General features: G+C 37.5%; 1 protein-coding gene across 3 annotated transcripts in view; it reads left to right on the top strand.

Annotated features, from left to right (window-relative positions):
• Positions 1-13,040, top strand: part of spata20 (spermatogenesis associated 20) — a 127,524-nt gene that overhangs the window by 8,166 nt on the left and 106,318 nt on the right. For all 3 annotated transcript variants that reach the window (XM_088927831.1, XM_088927830.1, XM_088927832.1), the window contains 3 exons: positions 6,311-6,385; positions 9,096-9,308; positions 10,654-10,846. In XM_088927831.1, the coding sequence (XP_088783957.1) occupies positions 6,311-6,385; positions 9,096-9,308; positions 10,654-10,846 (481 nt within the window). The remainder of the gene's footprint in view (positions 1-6,310; positions 6,386-9,095; positions 9,309-10,653; positions 10,847-13,040) is intronic.

Genomic DNA, 13,040 nt, shown 5'->3' with positions numbered 1-13,040 from the left:
AGAATGCCAGTCGGAGGCATGTAATGACCATGGGCTCGCCACTAGAGGATGCTAAAACTTGCAATTCACTTCTAAATGGTGCTCACCATTTGTAAACAGTTGCATCTGTGAACATTAATTGTATGGGATATTGGAATTCCCACACTGGCTTAATTACTGGGTTCTGTCTGTATATAAGGGTGTTGGTTTGCTCCCAGAGGTGGAGAGAGAGAGCCTGGATTGTATGTTCTTTCGGAGTGTGGTGTGGTTTATGTGCAAGTATTCCTGCTGGCATGCTATTACAAGTGGGGATTCTCCACAAATAACCTTAGTCCTGTGGTGTCAGCTGAATCATGTTAAAAGTGTTGTGGACACAACTTGCGTTGTGTTTCCTGTGCATTCATCTTGCTAGCTGTGTAGAGAATGGCTGGTAGCTCAAAGCCATGGCAGTGTGCCTTCAGTGCCACAAGAGGGCGCTCAGTATTCACAGAAATAAGACTTCTAGCAGTTTCATATGGATCTTCATAAGAAGCACAGAGCGCTAGAGAATCTCAGATGACTAGTTCTAGTTTAAAATCCAAAGCTCAATATCTCTGTGACTTTAACATAAGTAGCTTATAATAGGGAAATGCATGATACCAGCACTTTGAAGCAATGTAGGAAATGAAGTGGTTGTTTTTACAATTTACAATGTGTAATTTGTCTGAGATTTCAAATAAAAGTATTTTTACTACACAAAGGAAAAGTAATTGATGTGCTAAATTTATGCTGTACTCTTTGTAACTGAGTGTAAATTGATTAAAAGAAAAATGAATTTGTGTTACCATCCCAGTCACTGATGGCTGACCAATTGTTAAAGAATTAACAACTTTACTGCTTTTTATAAGCAAAAAAAGATACCAAGAATGAAAATGTATGGCGTTAATAAATAGATTGTAAAAGCAAGATAAAAACAAGACATTCAAAACCTAAAACATCATCATTGTAGTCTTTTAAAATACTGAAATTTCCTAAATTTATTCTGTTAAAATAAGTTGGCTTAAATGTAATGTCTCATGTAATTATCTTCTGTGACTCCGAATCCTATTTCTGCTGTTTAAGGCTATTAGAAATGTATTATTTTTTGCTCCTTCTGGGAAGGGAATGGAAATTACATGAGACAGAATCTGCAAAGTGACCTTGACCTCATCCCCATTATGGCCTGACTGGCACAAATGATGGCTCTGGTGATTAATGCAAAATGAATGATTAGATTTTTTTCCAATGAGTGATTACCCTTCTAATAAGCCAAGCTCTGATCTGGTGTATGAATGTGATCAGTGGATTTTTTATTTATAAGTGTAAGCTTCGCAGTGCTGTCGCTTTAAAGAAAGTCCAGATTCTGTAACATCTATAAATTCTACAAAATATAACTTCAGGTTAAAGAAAAAGGGATTTTGGGAGTTTTAAAGTTTTTTTTGTACAGTATGTCTTGTACAGTCTTTGTACAATCTGTATTGTGTCCAGTATACAGTATACTTACTCTATGTCATGTGACAGGTGCATTCATATCCAGAATGGTGAAGCAGAAGACTTTTGGTGTTTCTTTACTGATTTTCTTCACAAAAATAGAATCACAGTACATTTAATTCCTTCTTAAATAGTACTCCTTGTTGATTGGCTAGAACCTTTTTTTAATCAAAGCCTAGTCCTGGGTCAGCAGCCTTTCCACAGGGATGTGCCATGAGTTAGCTCATGCACTTGTTTTTATGGGATTTGCATTCCAATGATACTTTTTAGTGTCCATAATAGTCTTGCTTCCATTTTTATTTAAAAAATATTAAAATATGATAATAAATTAATATTCACATCTTATACTTTGTGATCCTTTCCTTTGCTTTTTACACTTCTGAGTGTTCAGTTGTTAATTGGCTACAGAACTGACTTCATGTGTGAAAATACCTGTTCACAGAGGTGTGTTGATCCAAATGCTGAAATAAAAGTCCAAATTGTTATCTTTTAAACATCAGTTGTTTGAAAACCCTGAGTATTTTCCTCACAATGTTATTGATACCTGTAACATTGTGTATAAAAAATAAATAGATATTTAAATGATAAACTGAAAGTTGTGAAAAAATTCACAAATCACCCTCAACAAAATGCAAGACATTTGACAACTCTTGCTGGTTTCATTAAGGTGCTAGTTAAGTTCCACAAATTGAAAATAGAGTGATTATCGAACGTTGAGCTAATTTTACTATGGTGCATTTCAAAATCCTCAACATCCATCCACTGAAATGCTGAAAAATCCATGTCGCTGTTATGAAATGTGTCTGGTTTAATCAGAAAATAAAACTTTGGGCCAGAATGCTGGAAATCCTGAAATTTGAAAGAAAATTCTGATGGCAGTTCTCCAAACTCCGCAACACAGATTGTGCAATGTTTTGAAAGTTCTTTAAGATGTTGGAAACAGCAAGAAGTTGAGGTGTCGATGTCCTGAGAAAAAATGGCAAGTTTTACAAGAAATGCCTTCGACATTTCTAAAAGACCCGTAACAGTTTGACCTGCACCTTGCAGACGGAGGTTGAATTCATTCATATGCATGGTGATGCAGGCTAGAAACAGTAATTTTGTGACTCATTTTTCATTGTGCAGCTCAGGTTAGTTTTGACCTTTTTCTGAGAAAAAGATCTTGATTGTGTCAAGACAGCTCACAAACGTGCCAAAACCTTCCCATTGCTTTACAGTGTTTGACTTCACACTTAAGTGTGAAAAATGTTATCAGTGTCACGGATTGCGAGCTCTCCTGTGAAAACAATAGGCTAGTCCCTCTAAAAATAAAGTGGTCAGTAAATAAGCCAAGTGAATCATTTTTTTTCCTACGACAAAGAGCTTTCATTGGCTAGCTTGTTGTACAAAATTACCGAACAGTCAGCAGTTTTATCGTTTCCTAACTTAATTTCTTCATGGCTTATTAGACTTTAATTGCATGTGCCCTTTTCATTGCACATGCCGTAGGTTGCTGACGCCTTTATCAGGGTATGATGTCAGTGAAGAGCTGTAGAAGGTGCAGTTGTTCAAATTAGTTGTTGTAAGTAAGATCATAAGAAAGGTTATAAATGAAAGGAACCTTTAGCTCTATTTGTTTGCTTAGATACTATTCGCTAGCTTATACATTAGTTAAGTTAGTTACTGCTGCCTGCAAACACTCACTAAACACTATCTGTGCATTCACTCAGAACACCTGGCTAAGTGGTCTTTTTACCTGTGTATTTTCTTACTGAATTCCTGGCTACTTTTTTGCACATGCTTTGTCAGTCTTACTGAATAACCAGCTGCTTCAACATTTAACAGTCAGCCCTACTGAATACCAAATCTGCTGGCTAACGGTGATCACAGCAATAATCAAGGCTCACAGCATTTTGCTACAGGGAAACACTCTCCTGCTTCCTTTCTCTTTCTCATCAGCTCTCATTGGTCTCTGTCTTTCTCTATAGAGGCAAACAGGTGATCCTTATAAGTAATGATGCTGTAGAGCCACTCGCAGCTGTCCCTTGTGAAATCACTGATTCTCAAATCAGTTGTAGGCCCTTAAAGTTGCAATTTCTCAATGAGGAGCTCTGCCCCTCGGCATACCACCCCTAGGGTGGCTTTACAGTATCTTATTCAGCCAATTATTGAAGGTGACAAGGGAATCGGCTTCAATAACATGGCTTTGCAGCTTGTCCTAAACACCTACCACACTTTGTGTAAAGATATACTTAGTATTCTTGGTGCCAAAGATATCACCTCCTCACCTCCATTTGTGCCCAGGATCCCTACTCCACTGTTGAGTCCTTTCAGTATTTTTAATACCTTTCACAATTTTAAGTTTTGATTTTAAAGTTTGAAAACTTCTGTTACAACTCCTTGAAATCTCTGTTGAAGACTGAAGAGGTTTAAATCTTTTTAGCCTGTCTGGGAATGATATTATGTTTAGACTTAGAATTAATGCTTAATTGTTTTCAGAGCACCAGTATTCTTTTCTGTATTTACCCCCTGTCCATGTTGTTTTGATTAAATATCTCAGGGCTGTTCCTAAAAGTGCAGAGGTCTTAGCCCTGGTCAATCTGGCTCCTCCCAACCTCCCTCACTTAAAGAGGAATGGTCTCAGTCTTGCCTCACCGTCCACTCCCCCTATGCCTTGTGTGGCACTTCTTTGTTAAATAAGTGTTGTAACTTCTGTTACCTTTACACTATGTATTCCTTCATGTTATTTTGAGCAAACCATAAAAATAAATTTAAAATGGCCATGGGCAGGAAAGAAAAGAAATGTGAGAGGAGGAAGCTCATTCAGCCATTCTAGCACATTTATTTGCCCAAATATTTTAAATGATCACTTTTGACCTAGATGAACCTTTAACTTTAGGCTAATGTATTATCCTTTGGGCCATTGAGTCATCAATTAGTCTGGAGACCTGTTCATGTTTTAGACACTGTAATTAGGGCCTGAATTGTTTCTGAAATATACAGTCCTCCGACACCAAAAGGTCAATAGAGACTTTTCTAAAGTCACTTATTAAACATTGAGAGATGTGGGATTTATAACCTATGTAATAGTGTAAAGCAAGAAAAACTAGAAAAGAAAGCTTCAAGTGTGTTTTTTTTAAATAGTACTTGTCAGTTGATTTACCTGTTCTTCTGTCATGGATTAATATGGCTGTGTGAAAGTTTTTTTTCTGCAAAATTCTTTCGAACACATTTGGCTATCATTTTATTTTGCATAGTGCTTGTAGTGTATGTATCCACTTCAAATTTGCATTCATCATGAAAGCCTTGAATGGGATCCCACTAATAGGAGTGTATCCAAATCCAGACTGCACTTGTTTTGGGTCAAATGTCCTGACTGCCTATGAAATTTGTAAGCTGCTTGAATGAAGTTCAGGAGGCAGCTTTATGGTTAGTGTACTGCCTTTCTGATGTGCGCTTGGCTGAAGCTCTCTAATGCTATTTAAATTTTTTCTTCATGGACAATGTTTAAAAACTTTTTTTTTCACATAGAAAATGGGTTGCAACAGGCTATTAATAGTTTAATGGAGGTATTATATGTCATAATACAGGTATATGTAACATTATACTGTATATTACAGCCAGCTGGAGTCTCAAGTCTTTTTCTCTCCCTTTTACAGAGAACTCCCTCTTACCAGTCTCAGCCTTTTGTTTTGTGTCTTTCTGTGATCTTCATTTTTTTTTCTTTTGTTGTCCTTTGCGTATGGTTCAATGGTAAATTGCAGGTGTAGGAAAATAAGTTGCTTCTGCAGCTGTAAAGTACAACAGGTGCACTTGATGTAATTTGTATGTCTTTTCAATTTTTCTTTTGTTTTTCTTTCTTTGCATCATGTTCTTGATTTGCACCAATAAACCCATTTTGTTTAGTTTCTAAATGTATAATTATTCTTACTTCATAGGCTGATTACCTAATTATTACTGGGATTAGGTTTCCCACAAGAACTCTTCGAGGATAACGTTCAAACTGCAGGTTAGGAGACCTAAAGGTCTTAAGGTCAATAAAAACTGCAGGGAATAGCTGTAATGTTTAATTTCTTCTTCATAATATTTTGAAAAATAAATAATGTTCCCCTTGTTTATATATTATTTTATATGTTATATATTTATTGTTCCTTAGTGGCAAGTTGCTATTCTTTCACTGACCTAGTTCCCTTCCTTTTCTCCTGGCACAGTAGATTTCAACCAACCACTGTATTTTAGAGACTGTCCAGAGAGATACAGTAAGATCACTTTATTAGCCTTATACAATTTCTTCAGGACAGCTGGGGTTAAGGGCCTTGCTCAGGAGTTTGAACGGAGTAGGATTCCTCTACCGGCTGCAGGATTTGAACCAGCAACCTTTTAGCCATAGACGCACATCCTTAGTCACAGAGCCACTGCTCCGCCAGAGAGCGTCTGTAATCATGAAACAAATCGCCCAGGCTGTAACATACGTATCCTAGTAGTCTGCCTGGCACTGTGCCCATCTGTCTTTTTGACAACCTACCTATCTGTCACTCCATCTCTTCAGATGTATTCAGGAATGCTCAGTCATAGACTATGTCTTTATAAGCCTCATGTGTCAACAGATCTGCATGTGGAAATGTAGTCTAATTTAAAGAATTTTGTTTTTTACATACATACAATTCTGAACTAAAATATAAAATGGATTTTTGCTCATCTGTTTTTTCTTTGTTGAAAGTTCAGTATGAATGAAGATAATCTATTCATATTTTTACAGGAATGTTTATTAATAACTCTGCTGTTCCTGCATCAGCACATTTTAGCAGCTGGAGTCTGTGATGCATTTGTTTTTCCCCAACAGATATCTGGGGATGAGTTCTTTGCAGATGTTGCCAGGAACATTTTGTGCTATGTCTCTCGGGATCTGAGTGACAAGGTAACCTGTCTTTGCCCTCATTACCATGTGTGTCTGTTCACATACTGCTTCAGAAATCAACTGGTTGGAGCTCTTTGAAATTGGATTCCAGTGGACCAGGAACCAGATAAAGTATTAGAGTGAAGCAGTTTCTGAATGGATAAAGTGGTCAGACCAGTGAATTGCTAAAAGACAATGTTTTAGGTTCTTATCATGTTGAAGTATTAGACGCTGGTAAATTAAGATAAAAGGGTCCTTAATCCCCACCCAAAATTAAATTAGCTTTTTAATGACTGATTAACTGATGCAGTCATCTAGAATCCATAAGGTGTTTGATGTTCATTGAGGAAAGTGGTTTTTGCACTAAAACAGTTTTTGCATGTATTCATAGCATTACCTGGCCATGCATTAATGAATACCATCAAACATGGGTTTCAATAAATACCTGGTACTATTCTCATACATAATTTTATCCACCGTAAATGTATCTTCTGTTCCCTGTAGATATACACTGTGATCTAAACATTTCTCGCTGCATTCTCTTATGTACAGTAATAGGTGCTTTGGACTGCACAGACTTCTATATTAAAGTCCCCACAAGTCCAAACAACACTGACTTTTTTAAACAGTATATCAATCCACAGCATCAATTCTTCCAAAAAAATCAGAATATCAATTAAACAACAGACAATTAAAACCATCAATCATTTCCATCATAATTTCCATCAAAATAAGTTTTTTAACTCTTTTTTAAAACTTTTTCAACTTCTAGTATACTGTATGTTGTTTATAGTTTTTAATTTGAACCTCACAACTGTTCATGGGAAATGTTGCAAACAAACGTTAATTTTTTCCAAAAATAAGGACAACAAGTGTTCATGGGAAATTTAGTTAAAATGAATGTCAAAACTTTCCCAAAATAACCACAGCAAGTGACCCAGCTTAAGAATTTGATTCAGAAAATGTAGAATGCTGTTGTGTACCTTGTTTTTATTTTCCACTAGATACCACTACCACCTATATAAATATATTTATATTAATAAGTTCAGGTGGGTAGCTGCGTCAACATGCGTAGGCTGCAAAGGAACAAGTAATAGGTTTACTCCATGCTGAAAAGAGAAGAAAGAACACAATGTTTCGGCCGTGGAGCCTTCTTCAGGTGTGAGAAAGACAGGGTAGAAATCAAAGGTAATGCAGCAGGAGAACAAAAGCTGGGAGAGAGGAGGAGCCAGAGGCGGGAGCAGGGGACAGAAAGAGTGGCCAATCAGGAAGTGTGAAGTCATGATAGGTGAAGAGGGGTGTCAAATGAAACCTACAATGAATAGAGAGAATTTAGAAGAAAATGAGTCTGTCGATGAGAGAAGGAGGAAGGTGTGATACTAGCTGCAGGATAATTTTAGTTTCTGTAGTCTTTCTGATGTGGGAGTTAGGAAAAACATCTTTGAAAACACAGAGATTAGTGTGATCATGGCCATCAGAGGTGAAATGAGAAACAATGGGCTTGGAGAAATCTTTAATCTTCACAGCCTTAACATGTTTTCTGAAGCGGTCTCCGGACTCTGTCTGTCCCTTGCTCCCGCCTCCCGCCCCTCCTCTCTCCCAGCTTTTGTTCTCCTATACTACATTACCTTTGCTTATTGCCCTGTCTTTCTCACACCTGAAGAAGGCTCCATGGCCGAAACATTGTGTTTTCTTTCTTCTCTTTTCAGCATGAAATAAACCTATTACTTGTTCCTGTATACTGTAGTTTGCTCACTACCAACGTGTTTTGATTCGCATTCCAGATGGCTGCATCTGTATATTTGGTCATGCACAACAAAGGAGACAGCTTGAAGCACAAAGCACATTTTTACAATAGATTATAATGACAAACCAGAAATTGAGACAGAGGTAATGGTATTTTTCTTTTTGTGCAAAAATCAGAATACCTTCTACTTATTCTACTTATCATTCATTTCAGTCTCGTGATTACAAATATACAGTTTTTAATCTGCTTTCACACTGCTTTTGGAGGCACTATATGTTGGAAAAGTGCTGGGGCTCTAAAATTGGTATGCGGGGCTCTGCTGATCGTATTTCACTGGAAGAGAGTAGCGGGAGTATGTTCTCCTAAAGGTAATAAGTTAACACTTAAAACTGTGTTTGAAGGCAGGACAAGATGGGGTATCAAAGAGTCTGGAAGTCTATTAAATGTTTTTGAATTTATCCATTATGTATTTTTCTTTTTATATCTCATCCTCCTGCTAGACAGGCTTGCATGTGTCCAGCAGGTTCTACAGGGGTTGCTGTAGTAATTTTTGAAGATATGAGTTTTATGACATGAAGTATGACAACTGAAATTCCTTCTTTAAGGATGTTTTTTCCTTCTCTTTTTATTTTCCTAAGTGACTTCATTCAGTGGGGGGCACCAGAAAGTCACAATAATGCCCCAGACTTCACAGGCTTTCCTGTTGGCTCAGAGAGTGAACAAACAATGCAGTCATAGTGATATTAAACAACTGTAAAACCATCCTCTATGGTCCTGTTTTTTTTTACTATTTTGGCATTCTGTATATACAGTATGGTGTTTCAACACCTTTCATTTTAATTTACATTATCTTCCACTCTTTTTGACTTTGACTCCACCACACAGATGTTTTACAGTACATTGTCACCTGTGTTAAAGCAGAAGAATAAAAATATTTACTGAAGGTACCCAGTGCAGCCTTGTCTGCTCTCTGGCTTTTTGCAGTCTGGGGGTTTCTACAGTGCAGAGGATGCAGACTCACATCCCACAGTGGACTCCACAGAGAAGAAAGAGGGAGCCTTCTGTGTGTGGACCCAAGGAGAAATCAAGAGGCTCCTCACAGAGCCATTGTCAGAGGCAACAGAAGCAACCACCATAGGAGATGTTTTCATCAATCACTATGGGGTGAAGGAGGAGGGCAATGTGGCCCCAGAGCAGGTGTGTACTTACACAGGTTAAGAAAACCAAAGGGCCTGTCTAGACAAATGGGTTGATTCTCCAAACAAAAACAGTTGCTGTCATGCCTTGTAAGAATCTTTTTTGTACGTCTCTTATGTAATTCAGTTGTTTGAAATTTCTGTTTTGTCTTAGTTCCCAGTTAAGTTATTTGAAAAAAGAACACTTGATTTTTCTTAAAACTTTTATAAAGTACAAAATGTAGGTCTTGAATCTTCTCACCTGACTTCTTTTCCTTCCGACTTGGGGAGGAGAGAAATTGTCAACACATTTTAACCTCCTTGTTCATTAGGTATTTCAGCTGTGTATTCACACTACCCAGACCTGTGAGATTAAAAACTCTGAGTATACTAAGAGAAATCAAGGTTGATCATAGGTATTCCTTTGTTTTTAATTCAGCAGGTTGGGTGTGATTTTATAATTTAGAATCGCCAATTACTCACGTGATTTTAAATCACCTATTGTGTGTTTTTCATGCCTTGCCTTGTGGGCTATGAATTCTGCAGTCACACACGGGTGAATGAGGAAATGTACTGTAGGTAGACTCCTGTATTCCACCCTCATTTGAGCTAGTTATTTTCTAGCATGTCACAGACAATTCAGTTCAGTTCACTTCAATTCCAATTCTATTCTGTTCAATTCAATTCAAGCTTTATTTTCCCCTGAGGGAAATTTGTTATACAGTACACCAGTGTCCAACACATCAATACAACATAAAACAGACAAATATCACCACCAAAGAATACAGTACAATAGTGTTACAGGAGATACAAGAGTTATGTTGGTCGAGACATTGCAGTGGGGTTGCAAGATGAGAGACGTGTCTCTTATCGAAAGTGCTGCAAACCTGCAAGTGCCTGGTAATTTCCTAATGTTTCCTAATTTCTGAAACGTTCTGTGTAAATTGCTGTTTGATGTGTAAAGAAGCAAAAATGTTTCATTTCTTTTTCAAACTGTCATCTTACGTGATTATCAGTAATAATCAGAGCCCACTTCTCCAGAGCACCCCTGCTCCCCACTTTCTAAAGTAAAAGCTTGAAGATACAGAGTACAGGTGGTCATGGAAAAGAGAGAATGGTGTTCACACGTAATAAATTGCATTGCAATAATTCTACTGCCATTATTTCGTATACTTTGTGATTGAAGAGACAATTCAGAATCATTTAAGAGCTCAGAGGAGGTGGCTTGCATTAAAAGTCATCATCTTGAGTGATTGGTGTTTACATTTTTTGGCGATAACTGACTGCAAATTAGAGACCTAGATGTAGAGCTGATGCCCACTGAGAAAATCAGTCATGTATCGCTGACCTCTTGTTTGTTATTGCAGGACCCCCATGGAGAGCTGAAAGGCCAGAACGTTCTGATTGTTCGGTGTTCACTGGAGCTGACAGCTGCCAGATTTGGCCTGAGTGTGGAGAGGGTGAAGGAGATTCTGAAACTGGGCAGAGAGAGGCTTGCTAAGGTCCGACAGCAGCGGCCTCAGCCCCATCTTGATAGCAAAATGCTGTCTTCCTGGAATGGTAAGACCTGGTAATGGTTGGCCATCACGAACTGTGGCTCAGATTTATTATTAGCCTTCATAGTGAGTTATGATGTCCTTGCAGCCCCAGACAAGTTAAAGTCACCTGAGTTTAAACAAGGTGTAAGGGAGTATGCATTTCTGAGTGGACTGTGCAGCTGAGGTGTTCCCTGGGTGGCTTCTGTAGGCAGTATCCGTAACTGAGCCAAAATGGTGACCGAAACCTCAATAATTGAGCAGAGCTGTAGACAGGGATAATTATACTCAGCTGTTATATAATCCTAGTGAAACAGAGGACTGTTCTTCTTGGAAGACAATCAGCAGAGTGACAGAGAGAAAAGATATGTGTGCTAAAAAGCTAGATAAACTCTTAGTTTGTTTTTATTTAGCTGTTAAAGGATATATACAGTAGGTCTGTTGAAAGTTAGATGAATTGACTATGGAGCTATCCTGAAAACAGAGGGATGCTTTGATATTAATCTACCATCTGACACTAGAGTGTGCAAAATTAGTAAAAATAACTTTAACAAATTGGATTTCAATTTACGCAATATAAATAATGATAAAATATAACAAAAAATACAAAATAGGTTTTCCAACTTGTTATACTAGAAGGGCCAGGAAGTAACCCTAGATTCAGGCAAATGTAAAGCATATGAGAAATGGCATGTGAGATATTCTTTGCCACAGTTTTGGTGATAGAGTAATAAATCAGTCAAATTTGGACAAATTTGTATTAACAATTCTTAAAACAAATGCTCGTTTCACAGAAAAACACATTCAGATTACATAACCAAAATCTGGTCTTCAAGACTGATCAGAACAAGATTCTCTCAGATAGCATAAGCTTTAAGCAAGAGGAGTTGGTATGTTTCTCTTCTTTTCTTTCTCGTCTTCCTTTCTGGTCTTAGGTCTGTGTCTTCCTTTCCAATATGTATTTATCCTTCTTTATGGCTCTACCATGAAGTTAATTAACCAGAGTAAATCATCATAAACCCCTTTTAATCCTTTGTTGCCTCTTGGCCCACCTACAGCTAGGCAGACACTTAAACAATTATCCACTGTTTTATGCTCTCTGAATAAGGCGTTGAGGAGTGCACACAAGTTGTGAACTCTAAACATTCAACTTTATGGCCCAAACTTCGGTCATAACAATATCATTTGATTCTGTGGTTCTATGTTAAATACTGTAGGTTTTCTTTGGGAGTCTGGGAAACCACAGTGGAACCTGGGAAAAGTCTTTGCTAATTAGAGTCTTTTTATGTGCCTAACCTGTCTGTATTGTCTAAAGATGGGCTTATCCTTATATTGTACTAACATAAGTGTTGTAGAAGTGCCCTGGAATATTTTGTCTGAGTAAACAGTGCATACCCTTTTACCATTTTCAAAAGTGAAGGTAGTGTGTGAATATTTGCTAGTGTGAGTGCTAATAGCAACTGAGAAAATCTTTTGCTTGTGCCATTAGTATACTGTGACTGGTTTCCATAAAAGGGTATCATGTAACTAGCTGAACACTCCTGGGTTTTAGGTCAGAATATTGTTTATTGAATCAAGTTCTAGTTTTGCTTCAGGGTTCAGGAGAGCAGTGATTGATCTGTTTTTTTTTCTTTCAATTTTCAATATACAAGTTTGAAGTGCAGCTCTTTCATTTTGTTTCCAATTTTTAGGCTGCGCTATGAAATTTATGTATATTACATTCTGATGAAACTTTGTTTTTACCAAAATGTTTCTTTCTGTATGACCCTTCCTAGAGAATACAGTGTGGGAAATGACATATGGAGAAGTGAGCTGTATGAAGCAGAAAGGCTGCCTCTCAATCTGTTCCTCTCCAGCCTTATGGTCCCAGAAGTGTACCTGTTCTCTCCACCACTGGTGGTAGGGTAATTAACTCCTGAGGGACAAGAAGCTGTTTATCCTGGAGTCTAGGAGTCATAATTACAGTTCATAAACCCAATTAAAAGGAAGATTGGCATTTGGGTTACTGTGAAAAGCTTCTTGACAAGACACTCCCATGTCAATCTTCGACTAAACTTTAATGGTTTGAGCGAACTAAAAGTGTACTCACAAAGTCTTTACCAATGATTTACATTTTAAGTTTGTTTTGCTAGTGGTAAAAGAGAAGCTTCTGTTTTTAACTAAATTGGAGTTGGTAATTTGAATGCAGATGCTCTTGGCTTGAAGGGGAACTGTAGGCA

The sequence above is a fragment of the Atractosteus spatula genome, chromosome 11 (genome assembly GCF_055471065.1).
Source record: "Atractosteus spatula isolate fAtrSpa1 chromosome 11, fAtrSpa1.hap1, whole genome shotgun sequence".
Taxonomy (NCBI): domain Eukaryota; kingdom Metazoa; phylum Chordata; class Actinopteri; order Semionotiformes; family Lepisosteidae; genus Atractosteus; species Atractosteus spatula.
This window is presented reverse-complemented; position numbering and strand designations above follow the sequence as displayed.